Source organism: Haliaeetus albicilla, chromosome W (genome assembly GCF_947461875.1).
Source record: "Haliaeetus albicilla chromosome W, bHalAlb1.1, whole genome shotgun sequence".
NCBI lineage: Eukaryota > Metazoa > Chordata > Aves > Accipitriformes > Accipitridae > Haliaeetus > Haliaeetus albicilla.
Window position 1 is genome coordinate 11,029,017 of NC_091515.1, and position 19,853 is coordinate 11,048,869.

The 19,853-nt window shown below is 36.4% G+C and overlaps 1 protein-coding gene across 5 annotated transcripts in view; it reads right to left on the reverse strand.

Moving 5' to 3' along the window:
- Positions 1–19,853, reverse strand: part of LOC138683276 (ceramide transfer protein-like) — a 138,076-nt gene that overhangs the window by 11,427 nt on the left and 106,796 nt on the right. For 3 of the 5 annotated variants that reach the window (XM_069774856.1, XM_069774855.1, XM_069774859.1), the window contains 8 exons: positions 18,421–18,528; positions 17,467–17,605; positions 16,407–16,490; positions 10,352–10,509; positions 5,361–5,453; positions 3,782–3,868; positions 2,689–2,781; positions 2,020–2,094 (listed from right to left, as the gene is read on the reverse strand). In XM_069774856.1, coding sequence (XP_069630957.1) covers positions 2,020–2,094; positions 2,689–2,781; positions 3,782–3,868; positions 5,361–5,453; positions 10,352–10,509; positions 16,407–16,490; positions 17,467–17,605; positions 18,421–18,528 — 837 coding nt within the window. The remainder of the gene's footprint in view (positions 1–2,019; positions 2,095–2,688; positions 2,782–3,781; positions 3,869–5,360; positions 5,454–10,351; positions 10,510–16,406; positions 16,491–17,466; positions 17,606–18,420; positions 18,529–19,853) is intronic. The other 2 variants (XM_069774857.1, XM_069774858.1) reach the window with 1 other exon arrangement.

Here is a 19,853-nt window from a genome sequence, read left to right on the forward strand (position 1 = left end):
AAGATATTAACTTGCCTTTCCAAAAGCCAAATCCTCAGCCTGGGGACAGAGGCCAATTTCCTATTAATAAGGTTGTCCTGGTTTCAGCTGGGATAGAGTTAATTTTCTTCCTAGTAGCTGGCATAGTGTTGTGTTTTGGATTTAGGATGAGAATAATGTTGATAACACACTGATGTTTTCAGTTGTTGCTAAGTAGCATTTAGACTAAATCAAGGATTTTTCAGCTTCTCATGCCCAGCCAGCAAGAAGGCTGGAGGGGCACAAGAAGTTGGGAGGGGACACAGCCAGGACAGCTGACCCAAAGTGGCCAAAGGGGTATTCCATAACATATGATGTCATGCCTAGTATATAAACTGGGGGGAGTTGGCCGGGGGGGCAGATAGCTGCTTGGAGACTAACTGGGCATTGGTCAGCGAGTGGTGAGCAATTGCATTGTGCATCACTTGTTTTGTATATTCCAATTCTTTTATTATTATTATTATTATTATTGTCATTTTATTATTTTTATTATTATAATTATTCTTTTCTTCCTTTCTGTTTTATTAAACTGTTCTTATCTCAACCCACGAGTTTTACTTTTTTTTTCCCCCCCGATTTTCTCCCCCATCCCACTGGGTGGGGGGGAAGTGAGTGAGCGGCTGCGTGGTGCTTAGTTGCTGGCTGCGGTTAAACCACAACATCAGGTTTACCATATGGATCCACAAATGTTATCACAGGCATAAGAGATGAAAATGAGAAGGTTCGCATATTTTAGTGACTATGATTTTCCCTTACATTGAACTGGCCATGTACCCCATAGCCTGATAGACAATCAATTCTATCTTTGGAATCAAACTTGCTTTCTATTACTTGATTTCCCCCCTCCCCCCAAACAAAACCAAACTTGAATTACTAATGTGACTACTGGAGTACCAGTAGATGAGCCTATCAGTGTTGTGCAATATGACCTGCATACTTTTTCCCCTTGCGATAAGTTCAAATTCCAGAAATTAACTGACTGCAATAGGTTAATGCAAGTGTTGGGATTTCAGTCCAATAAGCAAGTCCTTAAATGTTAGGGTTCTGCTCACAAAGCTGTGGCAAGGTCTGCAGGTAGTATGATTCCAGGCTCTGGTAATCAAAAGAAAATCCATTCCTTCTATTTGAAAAAGCAGGCTGTTTGTAGTGTTAGTTCATAATTGAAAAAACAAACAAACAAAACCCAAAACAACAGATCCCAGAAGGGAGCCCCATATTCACAATCATATATGGACCACAGCAGAAGGAAACTAATGGCATGAATGCTATGTCTGAATGGATTTTTTGGGGGAATAAAGACCAAACACATGTACTCATTTATCTAATTCAACTCTAAACTATGATCTTCAGAGCAAGCACCTAGAGTAATTTTGTACGTTACTGGAATATGTCACCACGACTACATTCACATATTCAGGATGTCAGACATTTTCTGAAGAATAATTGAATATATTTGAACTCTTCAGTAAAAATTCTCATACCCACAATCTCATTTGTTAACAACATACTTTATGACCTTTCAGTAATAAAACTAGTTGTAGAGGTAAAAATGATAATAGAGAACCTTAACATTTAGTATCTTAGTGTTATTACAAGTGACAAACAAATTTTAAAGAAAAAATTAAACCTTTGATTTAAAAGCAAGAAAAACTATTCAATTTGAAGCAAAGACCATCTCCAGCCCCCACAAAACAGGTGTTATTTTATTATTTTTATTATAATCAGAAATGCAAAATTTTCAAGTTGTAGGCATTTTTATTAAAGCTACTGAAATCAATCAGTTTCACAAGATTTGGGCCTCTGCACAAGTGATATGCATGCAAGCAGAATGTAAAAAGACAATAATTTAGTATAGGAATAGAGAACTCTTTTTTTTTTTTTGGTCTCAACATACTAGTTTAAAGCAAGCAGTGATTTATGTAACAAAAAACCCAAGTTCTAGAGAAGAGGATGAAATACAGCAAAGATATGCAACCCCCACTCTACACATTAATACAGTACCTGGGTGCTGAATCTGTGAACATCAGAGGCACTGACTAGATCAATGGAAGACATGGAGGAAGAGCGACTATAAGGCTACCAGAGACAGACAAAGAAAAAACCAAGTAATCAGAACAAAGGCACAACAGAGCATTCATTACCAACTTGCAAGCACAAGATAACGAAGAAAAGGAAAACAAAAGCACCATAAGCAGCAAGCACAGCAGTGAACGCTGATTTCATGCACCTATTATGTATTGTGCTCCCAGTGTAGCCCTAAGAAGAGCATAGTGTTTCCAGTAACACTAAAAAAAGTCAACTGATCCTAATGCAAGAGACTGGATTTTTAATTTTTTTTTTTTAATCAATTAAATGAATTTTGGTGAAGGTATCTTAAAAACACTGAGGTTAGCAAGTTGGGATTTTTTTTCCTTTAATATAATCTCTGACAAGCTTGATACAAGTCCAGAGTATTCTAGATACTGAAATTGGTATTTTTTTAGCCAAGACAGAAAACAGTCTTTCTATTCCAGCTACTTCAATTGAAAATGAGTAAACCATTGAAAGTTATACTAGAAACACCTAAAAAATTAATAAAATAATAATAAAAAAATCTTACCTCTCCACATAAAATATTATATAGAAATATGTCAGCCCATTATTCAGAGGAGATCATGAGAAATATCTTACCTTTTGGACAAATCTATGAGTCCCCACAGCAGAATATTCATCTCCAGAAGGTAAGGATGTTGGCCAGTGTAATCTGACCTTTTCACTTTGGGACTGCAACAAAATAGGTTTAATTACTGGTAGTCAGCTGCTACTGGGTGGACTATGAAACAGTGAGGCATCCTCAATCTATATAGTGGCTACAACAACTAATGCTGTCCATGACAGACATGAAGTTGTCATCCTGCTGGAGTTCTCAGGAAGTGAATGGGCCTGGAGACTGAATTATCCATTCATCTATACTTCAAGGTGTATTTCCAGGTTAAGCAAAATAGATTGGCAGCATTAAGGATGTTGTATCCGTGTAGTAGTACAACAGTCACTCAAAACTTTTACTTTCTGCTAAGAGACCCCGACATAGATAAACTCTGTTGGGTACTATATGTCCACTAGAAAGTCTTAGAATTCTTAATCAAGTCATTGTATTAACTATATTCATAAGTTTAAAACCTTTTAAGACAAAGGAGGCACCACTTTGTTATTCCCTCTCATTTTATACACTACTATATGTTCTCATATTCTATATATTTCATCACATGCATTTTATCCCTTTTTGATCCTTGTCACTGAAGTATATTCAAGAAATGAGTTAGAGAAATAGCCAGAGCCTACACAATTTCTTAATAAAAACAAACACCAACAGAACTATGTCTTTCCTATTTCACATACTGCTACAGTCAAAAGAAATTTTAGAGCAATACTTAGGTTTTGAAAAATAGCTGCAGTATTTGATATTCTTATTTGCACAGGGCATCAGTTAAATATAAAGATAAGTTTTATACAAGACTAATACACCTATTTAGGAATTAGAAACCAGAGACATTCAATTAGCTTAACACTTATACTATCCTTTTCTATGCAAGCTGTGAAGTCACTTTCTCAACATTAGTGTTAAGCAATGATATTTAACTGTACAAATATTAAGTAGTGAATTCCACCTATAAGTGTCAGTATAAAATATCTAGAGTTTCAGGAGATGCACCCCAGGACTCAGTAAGTCACAGAAGTCTTCCATGAAGTGCCCATCATTAACACATTTTTCAAGTATCGATACCTGTTCTTCCATTTTATCCTGTCTATCGAGAGCAGCTTCAACAGCATCAAAGAATTCTTCTTCATTAATCAGACTATTAGGACCCTCCTAGAGCATAAGAAACAAAACTAGTTCAAAATCTTGGAGACACGAGAGCTCCACTTAAGTTTAACATTAGAAATATATATTTATATATTATGCATATAACTGACAGAAGGAAATTTCTTCCATAGACCTCAAATATTTTCACCAATATTCTTAAATTACAATTCATCTGAAAACCCTACTTGTTAAAGGAAGTTATTTCCTTTAACTACAATTTAGGGGTAGTTCTATAAACAAGCAAAAAAAACAGGAAACTGAAGACTGAGTAACAGTGTCAACATGCTTTGACATCAGATTTAGGTTTTAATTAACACATATCTTCTCTTAAAAATGTTTAGTGTGTCAGTAAAGTAAACATATTAACGTAATTGTGTAGTCAGACTCCTTCCAAGTATTCCAGTGCTTTAGGGTGGATTTCAGACATGTGCTCAAAGCACAAGAAGACAAGACAAAATCCTGGGGATCACTATTGAAAATTCCTGGAAAGAACAGTTTAACAATAAAGAGCAGGTAGAGTTGAGTCAACTATTAAAAACTTGTGTCCACTAAGTAAAATGGTAATTTAAGAAAACTAGGTTTACTGCTTTTACTGTATTGTAAAACAAACTGGTCCAGCAAATTTCAAAAACCTACTTTACAACAGGGATATCTGGGAGACAGCTGGGTTCATAACCAGGTAGACAAAGTCCAACTTCCTATCCATCTTTTTCTTTTACAGTGCCTCACTCACAACGGAGAACCTAAGCTCAAGTATCTTTTAAATATCCCAACATATCAGTATTATTTCTCAGGCTATGATTTGTAAGTAGAAACCTGCTTGATTAACATAAATGAAAGGGTCAAGTTCTTAAAAATTATGCAAACTGTATTATAGGTGCATTAGCTTACATTATTCTTCAGAAGGTAGTTTAAGAGCCTTAAAATTTGACTAAATAACCAAACTGAGGAGGAAGCTGCTAAAACATGCAATTTAACAGATGAAGCAGAACCTAAAATCATTGAATTTATCAACACATTTCAAGTGGCGGTGACAAGTTAAAAATCAATTCGAGTTAAACTTAAGATTCTAGGACTGCCTCTGCAGTCAGGGTTTTCATATTTGCATTACATGTCTATACAGCTGACTCAATAAAAAGTAAGACTACAAAACTTGCATATGAGCAGTATCAAATGTACAAGAAAAGTAATAGAAAAGTCAGCAGAAATATCTGTAAGCAAAATGCTTTAGACAAAAGCAGAATATGGAAACCTGAGGTGAAGACAGACTTCTATTCTCAAAAAATTAAGGATTTAGATTCTTTATTCAGTTTCAGTTTCCAAGGCAGAAAAAGAAAAGTGGCATGAACACACTTGCTGTATTGGGTCTGGCTGAGATGGAGTTAATTCTCCCAAAGCCAAAGACCTTGATTTACACACACACACACACTCCTTTGAGAAACAAACCAATCTTTAAAAGCCTTAGCATTTTTAAAAATTTCAAAAGCAGAATTTGTACCTCATAGTCTGGCCCTCCAAAGTGGGACTTTTTCTTCAGTTCTGTCACAGCGTTTTTGTATGCTTCTTCAATTTTTCTCCTTTTCTCTATCTCCTGTAAAAGTACATGATCATTTGATGCAGCAAGAATGAATTGGCTGATAATAGTAAGCATGCCAATAAATGGAATGACCAGTATAGGGTTTTTTCCCAAGTAACAATTGCAAAGCTGCTGATTTTCTGATTTTATTTGAATGCATGCATTATATGTGCCCATATACATGCATATATAATACAAAGCTTGGGGAGCTAGCTACCTTGAGCATACCTTCTTTCAGTCATGTGGAAGAAACGAGATCAGCAAGCAAAATCTGGTATCTAGTTTAAGCATAGCTATTCATGGTTTGTTGAGGGTCAGACTTGGTATCTGACAGTTTATATAAACTCCTTGACACAGATGCTTGGGCAGTGATAAAAAAAGGGTGAAAAGTAAGACTGGTAGAAAGCTAACTTGTTGAATGGGGTGAGATACTAGTGAATCACAGCATATAAGCTTGTATCTATAATTAGCTGGCATAGGATCCACATGAATCATTTTGTGAACTCCATGCAGAGACTAACAACTCAACATCATTTTCCCATAATAGGTGTGTGACTGTACTAGAGCCACTAATGATGTCTATGTCACTGTATATTTTGAATAAAGAAGTAGTAATGCTGGAATCAGATTAAGCCTAGTATTTCCTCTGTAAATTCTACATACTGCCAGATATTCCCAGAGAAAAAGCTATAAACATTTCTGAAATTCTTGCAGAATTCAGTTTCTCTGTTCCCTTTCAGCAACTGGACACCACACACTACTTCTTGCAAATAATAGTATAATTATTCAGCAACCTAATTTGAACTTTAATGATTCAGTGGAAAACCCTTAACAACACTGAAAGGCTGAGTTTACCAACTGGGAATTTGGTGGTAACATTCACTCTGGAACACATACTTTCCAGTTTCTAAAGAAAAGTTGGAAAAATAAAGCAACAGTTTTGATGCAAAACAAAGTAGTATAGTTCTCCACAGGAAAAAAGCAGCACTTAGATGAAGACAGTATTGCCTTTATCTGTGAATGTAGGCTTTTCCCTTCCTGAAACTATCACAAACAGGCGATAACTGCTAACACTTATGTTTCACAAAATTGTGCAAGTTTACCTATTTTGAAAGTAAATGGAGAGTCCTGAAGATGCATAAAGCATGACTTGAGTGTAAGTCATTGAGAGAAAGCATAGAAGTTTTACCAGAATGCTTGGAATGAAAAACAAAAAAAACCCCCCAAAAACAATCCCCCCCCCCAATCCCCATGCTTTCTGTACTTCAATCTGCAAATTAGTGATAATTCACATGTGTCAAAAGACAACTCTCCAAATCTGCCAGCTTCTCTTGGCAACAATGTTAAATAAGGCAGAAATTGGGAAATTGATTGCACAGCAGAAAAATTACTGGTGTATTAAAACTCTGTAAAATTTAATGAGACATTTAAGTTACAATTGTGAAAGGTGAACAAAATAAACTACCCAAACATGTTAATCTTGAAGTAAAATTTAACATTCAGAAGATAAGTTTGCACATTAATACCAATTATTAAGACCAAAGGAAACAAGAATAGAAAAATATTGCTGTAGTCAAGACAACAAGAAAAGCATCATCACAAGGATTTTGTTGCAAATAAAATAATGGACCAAATACCAGAGATTAAATCCTTTCCCTGTTTATCCATTTTCTTTAAAAAAGTCTATTTTAAAAATACATTCAAGAGGCTTATGCTGAAAAATATACTGCACTGGAAAAATAAAAAGTCAAGCTCAAGATCTTAACAGTTAAGAATAAAAGGTCGAAAGCAAAGCTGTAACTACAATTACCTTTAGATAACATTACATGCTTTTGTATTAATTTTATTCTGGCCATCTGACTGTTTTGGTAACAGAAATAAAACTAAATATAGAATTCTAAAATTACAATCACTAAGTGCACTATTTTAGCAGTCTCCTTGAAAATTAAAGATGTTTTTATAATGATTTCTTGCTTTCAAAGGTTTAAAAATAAAGTTTCCAACCTTCAGAATGTAACTTAAAAACCTTTCATTTTTTTAAAAAACAGGGTTTCTAGAGAAAGATACTTGCTTCATAACACTGTACTCATCTCAAGTCAAATTGTAGTCAGCTCCGGATTCAACAAGTTCTGATGAACTTGAGCTTTTTAATATTAGAAATATTTTAGGACAGCTATAATTTTGAAATATATTTGCTTCAAGTTCAGCAGACATAAATCTCTCTCATCTTTAGGCTAAACTAGCCCTCTACAAGATGGAGGCTGTATAGTTTTGTGAAGTAGCAAGACTCTCACTAATCACATTTGTGTTTTGCTGTCAAGTAAAACGTGGTTCTGAAGCCAGTGGAGTGAGGAGGCTGGAGAGGGAAGGAGAGCAAGCTGGATTACAACGGTACTTACACTACTTGTAAAACACCCATTGCTTTTAGCCACTGACAGAGATCCTGTTCTTCCTTTGACAAACCTGTACAGCACAGAGCCTGCAGAGTGAATCTGCTGATATACAAAGGACAAACTTGACGCTGCACCTTTCAAGTCTTCTAGCTGGTCTTTTACAGGCACTGGACAGACTTACAAGAGCTTTGAAACCATCCCAACTAGAACAAACACAAACGGCTGCCCAATTTCATGTAATTTTCCCTCTAATCTCTCAGAGAAGATATTCTGAACTTTATCATCTCCCAATATTTACTTCCTTTTCAGAGCAGCGTAAGCATCTATCGAACAAAAGCAAGAGTACAGAGATCAACATCATTCTCCTCCTACATCTATTTATCAGATGACAGAGCAATGTTTTTTTTGCTCAGGCCCATAGTTATAGAAGAGACTTTTACAGAGCCATGTTTAGCCACTAAAACAAGGTAAAAAAACCAAAACAAAAGAAGCCCTACAACTGAAGTGGAATAAATAGTGTTAGCAAAGGTCCGAATACAGTCAACTGCTGTCTTTAAATTCTTGTGCAGGGTGTAGGTGTCAAGGTGATGGTTGTGGGGGGCTGCAGGAGTGGCCTCTGTGGGAGGAGGCCAGGGGTTGCCCTATGTCAGACACAGCTGGTTCCAGCCAGCTCCAAAACAGACCCACCACAGGACACAGCTGAGCCCATCCACCACATGTGTGGCACCTCTGTGAAAATGTATTTAAGAGCAAAAAACACCCCAAGGAGAGAGGAGGGGGAACAAAAAGTGAGAAACAGAGGGAATGCCAAGGCCAATGGAGGAGGAGGAGTCCAAATAAGCTTGTGACCCCCTTTAAAATGTATTTACTCATGCTGTATGAAGTGGTATGTTGCTGTATGAGGTATCAGTCACATGAGACTCAAAGTGAAATTTAGATTTGAATTTGTTAACCGCTTGCAGCTAAAAACAAATGCTTTAAAGTTAGTCCACAGAAGAAGAAAAACATGACAAATAACTAATCTAAATCAATTCAAATTCTATATTAACATATTATTCTGTAATAACATATACTAACCTACTGACAAGAAAAAAATCACTTAATCCATGCTCTAAGCAAAGTCTGATCAGCAAGAGTGAACTGTTTGCTCAGCCTGGAGAAGAGAAGGCTTTTGTGGGGGGACTTAATAATAGTCTTCCAATACCTCTGAGGAGGTCATCAAGAAACCGAGCCAGGCTCTTCACAGCAGTCTACAGTAGAAAGATGAAAAACAATAGGCAGATACTGGAATAAGAGCTACTCCAACTGGATATAATGAAAACCTTTTTCACTATAACAACAGTTGAGCAGCAGAACAGGCTGCCCAGAAAGGCTGTGTGGTCTCCAGCCTTGGAGACTTGAAACCAGACTTGATAAAGCCCTGAGAAACCCGGTCTGATCTCAAACCGTACTTCCTTTAAGCAGGAGGTTGGACTAGAGGCCTCTTGAGGTCTCTTCCAACCTGAATTACCCTATGATCCTATGAACAAGCTTCAAGTCTTAGGTCTGCTATAATTCCTCCAACTACCCAGATGAAGCAATAATAAATTAAGTGTTGACAGAAGTCACAATACAGTTAGACAGGACCAGGCCTTTGACATACGGACAAAGAAGAGCCAGGAGACAGGGGCAAGGATTCAAATGTGGATGTATTTTGTCTGAATGACTTCATTCTTTGAATTGTGTACCACTAACACATATGGAGTAAGATCTGAAGTGTGATATACACCATATGGAAACATGTTAAATTACAAACAAGACAACAATGGCTAAAGGACTGTACAGGACACCAGCCAGTGATGGCAGTATTCTAGAAATCAAAGCCTGAAGTACAACCTAGCCATGCTTCTAGCACATCTCATCTGAAGAGAGAAGACACTGCTCCTTTTGAGTTGCTATAGTGGTTGAGTAAGCTTACCATGAACTATCACTGCCATAAGAATAACAGATGTTATAATACCACACAAAAAAATTAACCAATTGGTATAAAACATGACTTAAATTAATCTCTTCAGTCTCCTAAAGGTAAGTGAAATAATTGTATCTTAGACCTTTAAAGTTAGAACTGGTTGTTCTCCTCAGTATAGTCACCATCTCTTATAACAATTAAAACATTTCAGAGATTTGCACATCATTTTGCAAGCCTGGATAATTAGGTCTTTTAGAGGGCTGCAAGCAATACACTTATTACTGTAGAATACTATCAGGTTCTTTATAAAAAAATATAGGAATACTATCTGAACAAGGGCTGGGAAAAGAAAGAATATGATGAATAATGTTACTGTATCACCAACAGTCAGGATGAGGTTTTAACATTTTATAGGAGTAATAAATGATGAAAGCACCTAAAATTAATAAATGCTGTACATAAAAATAAAAGCAATACCTGGAATAAAAAAAGTTAAAACCAGCTAATTTGAAATTTCAATTTCAAGCTAAAGAAACAATTTTTTCAACAAAGTAAAAGGAAAATGATCTTACCTTATCTAGTCTTTTTTGCCAGCTTTCTTCACGTTTTACCATGAGTTCAATACAATGAGAGAGTGTAGCAAGGATTCCAGCAGTAGTTGCCTTGAAAGTTATAGCTTCTCCTTTAAAGTCTATGCCATTAATTCCTTTGGGTGTCACATGTGGAAACACTAAAACCAAACATGAATCATTCACTGATAGCTGCCTTTAACTCAAACAAGCATTTTACATGTATGCTTTATATTACAACTGATTGAAGAAAATAGACTTGCTAGAAAGTTAATTTAAAAATAAATATCAAAAGTGCTAATAATTTTCAGCTATCCACAGGATAAGGAAAGATATTCAAAAAGAGGAACACATCCCTTCAGCTTCATCTTGCTATACTGTATTTCAAGTCTGCTTGTAATGTTGTATTACTCTGCACTCTGCAAATCATGTGGGTGGAGGGAGTGGGAATACTTTATAACAATAGCAGTTTGACAGCTTGAAGTGGGGCCTAATTAACACAGAGCAACCTTAAAACATATCTGATATAGCACTAAGAAAGGAACAATTTCAAAATGCAATCAAACCCAAAAGGTAACATTTCAAGGTTGCTTTAAGCAGGTAACTATAGATTTAAAAACCTCAACATAAAAAGGTATGACATAAAAGTATCAAATGTGTTGAATTATCCAAGTACTGTGGGGTTTTGCAGTTCCCACAACTACTTCATGCTGTCAACCAGGCCATCTGTTGCTAAGCCTATTTAAACAAGTCACTTAATGTGTGACAAAAAGTACCTATTCTATGTCAAACTCATATGTAGGTTGACAGAATAACAAATCAAACACTACACATTAATGTCAGAAAATATTAGAAAGCAGAAGTAACACCCATGTTGAAGCTGACTGAGCCCAGCAAGTTAAAGTAACTCCTGCTATGCCATGGGGCAAGCTAATGACTTATCACCCAGTTGGATATTGCTTTCTTTTCCCCGTCTGTCAGTTTGTCAATGTGCCACTATTATGGTTTAAAGAGAACAAATAAATATTTGTGTAAATTTATCCAATAACTGTCTGCAAGAGTAAAGCAGAGCTTTCAAGCAGCTCAGTTCTTGTAGGGAAGAGAAATGCAATTGCTGTTCTCTAATGGTAGAGCACAATATCTACACTTAAGGAACAGAAAGCAAGCATCACATGGTCTTAAGCAATGGTTTAAGTCTCCAGAGATTTTATATGCCCTCCTTTCAGAAGGAATCAAACTTTTTCAAACAGATGTTTACACACCACACACTACATCAAATACCTCAATAAACATACATACTATGGTAGAACACAGCTTATTTTTTTGTTTCATGTTAATCAAGAATACTCCCTAAAAGGTAAAAATGATGGGAGTGAAAGAAAGAAAGATCAATCTGTTTCAGAAGCAATAATGAGCTCTCCCTCCCCCTAACAGCTGCAGAGGGAACACAGAAGAGGCTAAAACTGAAAGTGGTATAATCTGGCAAGGAGGCGATGCAGTGGATTCACTGAATAATGAAAATTAGACAACAAGAGCTTCACCAATAACACACTTCACTAATGAAAAAAATACAGTTTATACTAATAATATGTCCTGCTGGTGTAGACCATGTTCATGTGCAGGCTTACCAGCACAGCTATGCTACTTATAGATGTGATTTTTCTCTTAAGTATGCAACATGCTAGACACACTGAAGAAATTACCCCTGGCTGCAACAGTATAAAAACATTTCAGAAATCTATGGTAGACTGTAAGGGAGATGCAGCAACATAGCCTCATTTCCTGGAAAAAAGCCAGCATTTATTCCTGGATATCTTTACGTCTCAGCTACAACTCATTAATACTTCCATACAGTTTCAGTCATCGTATATTCTAAGTCATTCTTTAATGACTAGTCTCAAAGTAGCAGTGATACATACAGAGTTTGCAGTTTCAAAGTCAGTGTCCATAGTTCCTTTCAGCCATTATAATTCTGGACAAAACCAAACTTGTTTCAGAAAGGCACAAGGCCTATTTCTTTGAAGATAAGATCACTCAAGATATTCCTTACTGTGGTTGGGAGTATTTTGATTCACTCCTAATCACAGGAGACATTTGTCTTCCCAGAACATGTCAGCAGACAGCCTCAAGCCCTGTCTCAGCAACAGCTGAACTTCAGCACATTAGAAGTATTTGTCAGGAGATTTTTTCTATTTGGAGAGCCTGAACATCTTTTCTATTCCTTTTTGTCACGACCCAGATTGGACAGACCAGGGAGTCCTGTTTAATTCGAAATTCCCTCGGGCTAAATTAAGGTGAAACGACACCAGACACCAAACAATCAGTTAAAGATTTTATTTACGACAGAAGCAAACTGAACTGGGGAGGCGTGGTAATAGGTGGCAGGGTTTCTCACAACAGGAAGTGGCATAAGACTACTTCTGTAAACTGTGTAACCATATACATCAATTCAGGGAATAAGGAGATCCCTCCCATTGAGTCACGAGGTTCAGAGCAGACCCCCTTGCTTTCTAGACTCCTCCTCAGAGAAGGGCCCAGGGGCGGCTGGATCTACTCTTAGTCTCAGACTTGGTCAACAGTTTATATCTTGAAACGGATGAGGTGTTTTATATCAAATTTCTCTTTCAGCCTCTCTCTATACCATTTACATCTTTGTAGTTCCAGTACAAAAACCACCTTCCGTCTTCAAAGAGGTTCCCTTAAGTTTCATCTGTTGCTCTTATTCTTACATAATTTAACCCCAAATACACTCATTTTCCTGAGCAGATGGATGAGAACACTTCTTGATCAAGTTTCTACATTCTTAAAATATAAGATCCCAATGGGTAAATATGTATCAGCCAGGCTCTCCCTTGGTGCTTTATACAAATGATCAGTTTCAGTTACCAGATTTTCTAATTGGAAAGTGAGCAATAAATTTAAATACCTTCATAGTGCTCTTTTTAACTCTTCACTCAAAGATCCTAGAGAACACAGAAAAGAAAAAGCCTATCCAAAATGTCTTCTTCAGAGCAGTACACAAATCTCTACAGTCATGCTAACTTTCTCCTCCTACCCAGGGAAGGTGCAGAAGGGAACAAATTTCTAAAGACAGTGTGAGTATGGCCCCTTAAATCAGTCTTAAATGTAGTGATTTGAGCACTACATTGGTGCACTAGTGGTTTGAACAGTAGACTCAAACACTCCTCCTCATCATAGTAGGCTAAATAAGAGGTTGAATCCATGCTTCCCACTTCCTGGAACAGTGACTGCACAACAGCCCCATGTTTAGAATACAGGCAACCACTTCTCAGCTACAGTCAAAAAGACTGTTCCAGTCTTTCCAGGACTGGATAGAGACTTCAAGAAGGGAACCTGAAACTTGAGAAACCAAAGAATCTTAACAGCTGCTCTGAGGCAAAGCTTCAGAAAAGGGTGAAGTTTAAGATAAGTCTTTCATTATCAGTTAGCCTGAGTAGTTTTCTGCTCAATACACAGGTGTTGTGGTTTAACCCCAGCCAGCAACTAAGCACCATGCAGCCACTCACTCACTTCCCCCCCCTAGTGGGATGGGGGAGAGAATCAGAAAAAAAAAAAAAGTAAAACTCATGGGTTAAGATAAAGACAGTTTAATAGGACAGAAAAGGAAGATAATAATAATAATACTAGAATTAGAATATACAAAACAAGTGATGCACAATGCAATTGCTCACTACTTGCTGACCAATGCCCAGCCAGTTCCCGAGTAGCGGCCCCCAGCCAGCTTTCCCCCTAGTTTATATACTAGGCATGACATCATATGGTATGGAATATTCCTTTGGCCAGTTTGGGTCAGCTGTCCTGGCTGTGTCCCCTCCCAACTTTTTGGGCACCCCCAGCCTACGCGCTGGTGGGGCAGTATGAAGAGCAGAAAAGGCCTTGACTCTGTGTAAGCACTGCTCAGCAGTAAGAAAAACATCCCTGCATTATCAACACTGTTTCCAGCACAAACCCAAAACATAGCCCCATACTAGCTACTATGAAGAAAATTAACTCTACCCCAGCCAAAACCAGCACAACAGGCATGGGTGTCTCAACCTGAGACACCTACTGCTCCCACTGCATCACTTATGACTTATGATTCCACTTTAGGGCACAGAGTCTAATTTTTCATTTCTAATCAAGCTTTGCGGCACTCAGCTACTAAATCTTTGATGGATTTAGACCTTAGAAATCAAACAGAGGCATAGAAAAACTAAAATGAAGATAAAGCTTTTAATAGAAATAATTGATGGAAAGTAAATTTAATGGAATCAGGATTCATAAGAACTAGAATTAGAAGTTTTGCAGAAAGCAAAGGGTTGAAGAAATTATTTTCTGTAGTGAGCTATAGTGAGTGAGTTTATATACAGGTACCCATAATACATAGCAATTTCTTAGCACACAAGTTCCTAAAGACTTGATAACAGAACTTTTTACAAGAGGAATGTGGATATCACTTCAAATTCCTGTTAAACACATGATAAAAAAAAATGAAGTCACTTTGCATTTAAATGTTCTAAAATGACCAGATGTACTAAAGATACACTTTCCTAATGACATTCCACATAACGAATGTGTATATATAGCGGATACACCAGAATAATGTAGATATGAAGAAATGTTCTAAAGGTAAATTAAGCTGAAACTCCTACATCATTCTACAAAAACTAAGTTTGACAAAGACATCTTTTTCAAAATGAATCATGCAGTGAAATTAAATTCTCACTTAACATTTTTTAAAGAAGGCTTTTTCAGTTTTCTGAAGTTTGTTCTGACTTAACAGTCCTCAAAAATGTAGACTTTTATATATAAAATAGGGTTAGTGGAACTGTGGACTTGCTTACAGGTGAGTGTTGCAAGCTTGCTTATCTTTGCTGATAAGAGGCAAGAAAGATTTATTCAAAACTTCAGTTATACACTACTTAACATCTGAAATCAGCACTACAATTAATCCTTAGCAGAGCAAGCACTTGATATCATTGAAAAAATCTACTCATATGATTAATTCTCTGGAAGTATACTGAAAGCTCCTTCCATTTCCTTTCCTCGTAACAGTTTTGGCAATAATCTAGAAAGAGCACTTAAATACAGCAAGGAAACATGCAACACACGGGGGAACTAGAGCCAGTTAAAAAGAAAACAGAAGATAGAAAAGGCTTATTTTGCCCATATATTTTCCAGGTTCTTGAAGAAAGTGTCTACATTTTTAAAAATGCTTTTGGTAAGTACTTCTTTTGGAAATTCCATCAGATTTGAAACTGTACTGCTTCAAAGTTTTGTGAACCAAAGTCTAACAAATACTGAATTGTCAACAACTAGAAAATGTAAATACTGAAATAATTTCAGTCAGGAAACAAGAGAAAGTGTAAGAAGAATACAAATAGATTTTTAAATGCATACACAACTTCTGGCAGGCCAGAAGTATCAGATTTCTAAAACAGCAAGACTTGCGTGAGTTCTTCACATTAACTGCATGGATGCAGTGAGTACAATGACTATAACTAGATCATTTAAGATAAGAATAAAAATCAGAATTCTGTTCATCATAACATTGGAAAATACAGTTTAAAAAAGTGCTAAAATTATGATGAGTGAGAATCAGTAACAATGTTGACTTAACCATTATGTAGCCATAGAACTTAGAAAAAACCATAATGGGGCACACCTAACTGGAAAAGCATTGTGCTCTGCCACACTGCTAAAGCAGATAACACTTGCAAGAAAAACTGCAATTGCCTGTTACAAATCTCAGTTCCCAATATCTGAATGATGCAGCCGTTTCAACAGAATTTTGTAGTGGAAATGGCTTTGGACATAGAATAGGAAATTCCAGTTTGACAGGCTTGCATTAATATTTGTGCGAGTTAAGAATAACTCAGATTATCATTCCTTAGCTGCTTTTCATGATTATCTTAACACGAATAAGAACTTCCTGTCACATACATTCAAATAACTATTCTTGTCATTTTCTGCTTAGAAAAGAGCATAAATACCCATCTTGTATCAGGCTTATCATACCACTCATATGAATTTTCAGTGAAAAAGTTGACACACTTACATTTTTCCTTACTGCTGTTACTGTTATGTAAAAAATCCCCATCAGGACGCATTGTAGGGAAATCATCTTCATCATCTTCTACCACTAAATGTGAGAGAGAGAGAGAGAGAGAGATTGTGTTATGGGAGTGAGAAAGCTTTCCCAATTCTTTAGTGTGCAAGAAAGAACTAAGAGCATCTTCATGGCTAATGGCTAAGCAGCATTTAATATTTTTTCCTATAAGAACAGTCATGAACCCCCCCCCCTTTTTTTTTTACCCGAGACCACTACCAACATTACTGTCAGAAACCATCAGGAGACTAACATTTGCTCAGTGTTGAAATTTAGCACTTGATTCAGTGGTAAGAACATCATTATCTCGGTGTTACAACTGGATAAGCAGAGCGCCACAATTGAGCAACTATCTACTCTTTCACACTAGAAAGTTCTCAAAGAAGTGGAATGGTACTTATCTACTGTTTTCTCACTACTAAAAGTTTCAGGCTGCCAGAACAAACGTGGGGATGAATATAAATGCCTCAGGAGAGTGCATGAATATGACAACAAGCTATGCTCTGGGAAGAACAATTCAGAGATATGTAGACATCCACACCTGAGTCTACTAGGACCTCAAGTGTGCACTCAGTGCTCTAGCTGCAGCCAATACATCTCAGGAGCATTCATTATGGCAGAACCTTTGCCTTTTTAAAAGAATGTATTGTTCCTATCAAAACTAATATCCTATTGGTTTTCAAAATAAAGGTAAGAGACACAGCAGTAAACTAACTTGAATTCATCTTATGGGGGTAAACAATTATTGTTCTATAACATCAAATGCTTAAAAGAACATTTCTTTTATACAGTTGACAGCTACAGGTTAATATTTAAGTTAAGCAGATTTTTATGGGAATCCAACTTTTGAAGTGAAAATAGTTAACACTATTTATGCAGAAATATCTAGAGAGTAAATTTAAGATACGTATTTTATTTATATGGTATCAAATGCTATAGTAACCATAGGGCTGTTACTGTGTAAAAAGTTAAATTCTATGGAGATAAGAGTTTTCAATTACAGTTTTACCTTTATCCCTCTGGAGTTCATCTTTGGAAACTGCATCTGCACAGGCATCAAAGTATTTCTGTAAAGTATCAACTTGTCTACACAAGATGTCTCTAAAGGTTTCCATTTCTGCAAGCTTCTCACGTAAGCTATGGCCCTTCTGAAAACACAAGAGAAAAAAGGCTCAAATGCTTCTACATACTCAGCAATAGTTCAACGCCAAAAAAAAAAAAAAAGGATTTCTGCAATTATGAAGAACAAATTCTTCAAGTACACTAAAGACAATTTCAGATATCAGCAGCTATGAAATACTGTTAATGTTAGAACAACATAAGAAACTATATAAAAGTGTTTCTTACTCATTTTGTCCACTGGTCTCAATTTTTCCTCTTGACTGCATCTGCTACTTTAGAGCATTCAATAAAACCTTATTAAAAACATGATCTTGCATGCTACCAGGTTTATGCCTATTTGCCTGAAAACAGTCAGTTCTAGTTTAAGATCTTTGTTCTAATCTTTACTCCCCCCTTTCTTGTGCTGCTCCTCTTCTGCTCTCCCAGAAGTACAGCCCACCCAAGTTCAAATGTTAAATATTTATACACATGAAACAAGGAAAGTCATCATTTGTCAATCAGTATCAAATTTGTTAAGTCACAGAATCAGCATTTCCTTTCATTTAGAAGCCCTGATATTCTCAGAAGTATGCTAGGAAAGGTTAATAAATCTTCCCACAGGTTTGATTCTTGCCATTCAAAAATGACACCATAGTTTAAGAGGGACAACTGCATAGAGGCATGAAAAAGCTTCCTGTACGATCTGTTCATCATCACATGCTGAATTACTAACACTTATAATAAACCAAAGATTCGGGTTTGTTTTCCTATAATTGTGTGAATAAGTCTTCACATAGCTTATTTCCTTTCCAGTTGTGCATGTTATTTACACACCAATACTAAGAAAATGTTATTCACTAACCTTGAATGAAGAGGTGGATGTTGCAGAGTATCCACTTGCTCCAGAAACAAGAGACACCATGGAGCCATGGCGTCGTAAACTTGACTCTGATCCATAGCCAGATTCAGTCTAAAAACCAAACCACACACAAAACTAGAGTGCTGAGGCTTTTAATAAAAAAAGAAATCATGAAAGCAAGTTTAATGTCATCTCCTCTAAAACCAGCCCATTTGTTTCTTTTCAGGAAGCAGCAGGGGCTTAATAACTCAGATTGTTTCTGCAAGTTTAAGATGTTGATGTAGCATCTGTAAAGTTACTATGAATCTATTTCTACATATCTGGGAATCTATTTCTATTTCTATATATCTGGGAAAAAGTAGTTATCTGCAACTTATTATGTGCCCCCAAAAGAACAAGACAACATATATTTAAGGGTACAAAAAAAAGGGGTAATGTTTCCATTATTTTGGTATATGTAATCCCTACCAAGCAATTTTCACATAGCATTCGAAAAACCTACAGTACTCTACAATTAATCAAGGGATTAACTAACATGGTTCAGTTCGAAGACAATCAACAGCCTTGGTTAATCCTTCCAATCATTCAAATAGTGCCACTTTAGTTTTAAAAGCAACACAATAAGTAGAGATAATCGAAAAAACAGATAATTACTGCTATCAATTTTTTTGCTTGTTCCAGACATCTTTAGCAATATTCTTTATACTAGACTGAAAATATTTTTGACAAAGAACAAAAGTCTACATAAAACAAGGTGAGATACTGAAAGCAAGAGGGAGAAGACAAATAATAGTAACTAACTAAATAATGCAAAAATTGAAAAACATCTCTTGATTAAAAGAGCATGAAAAAGATCTAAAAATATTAAGTTTGACAAATGTCCTCACAAGTGAATCAGAAGCAGATACTGAGGAAATGGAAAAAAACTGTTTCCCTAAAGGTTAACGTAAAATGGCCCATGCATGTCAAAGGAGAAGAAAATCACTGAAAGAGAACGTAAGACAGTGCTGGAAAATCTCACTCCCTAACTATTGTATCATTAGTCTTTATAGTATGAAATTGTATGGCGTAGTTGAAGCCCTGCCAGCGATTAAGCAGAATTGGGTAAAAAAAAGTAAAACTCATGGGTTGAGATAAGAAAAGTTTAATAGAACAAAAAAGAAAAAAATAATGATAATAATAAAAATAAAATGACAACAACAATAATAATAATAATAGGATTGGAATATACAAGTGATGCACAATGCAATTCCCCGCCAACCGACGCCCAGTTAGCCCCAAGCGGCGATTCCTTCCAGCCCCACTCCCCCCAGTTTATATACTAGATGTGACATCACATGGTATGGAATACCCCCTTGGCCACTTTGGGTCAGCTGCCCTGGCCATGTCCCCTCCCAACTTCTTGTGCCCCTCCAGCCTTCTTGTTGGCTGGGCAT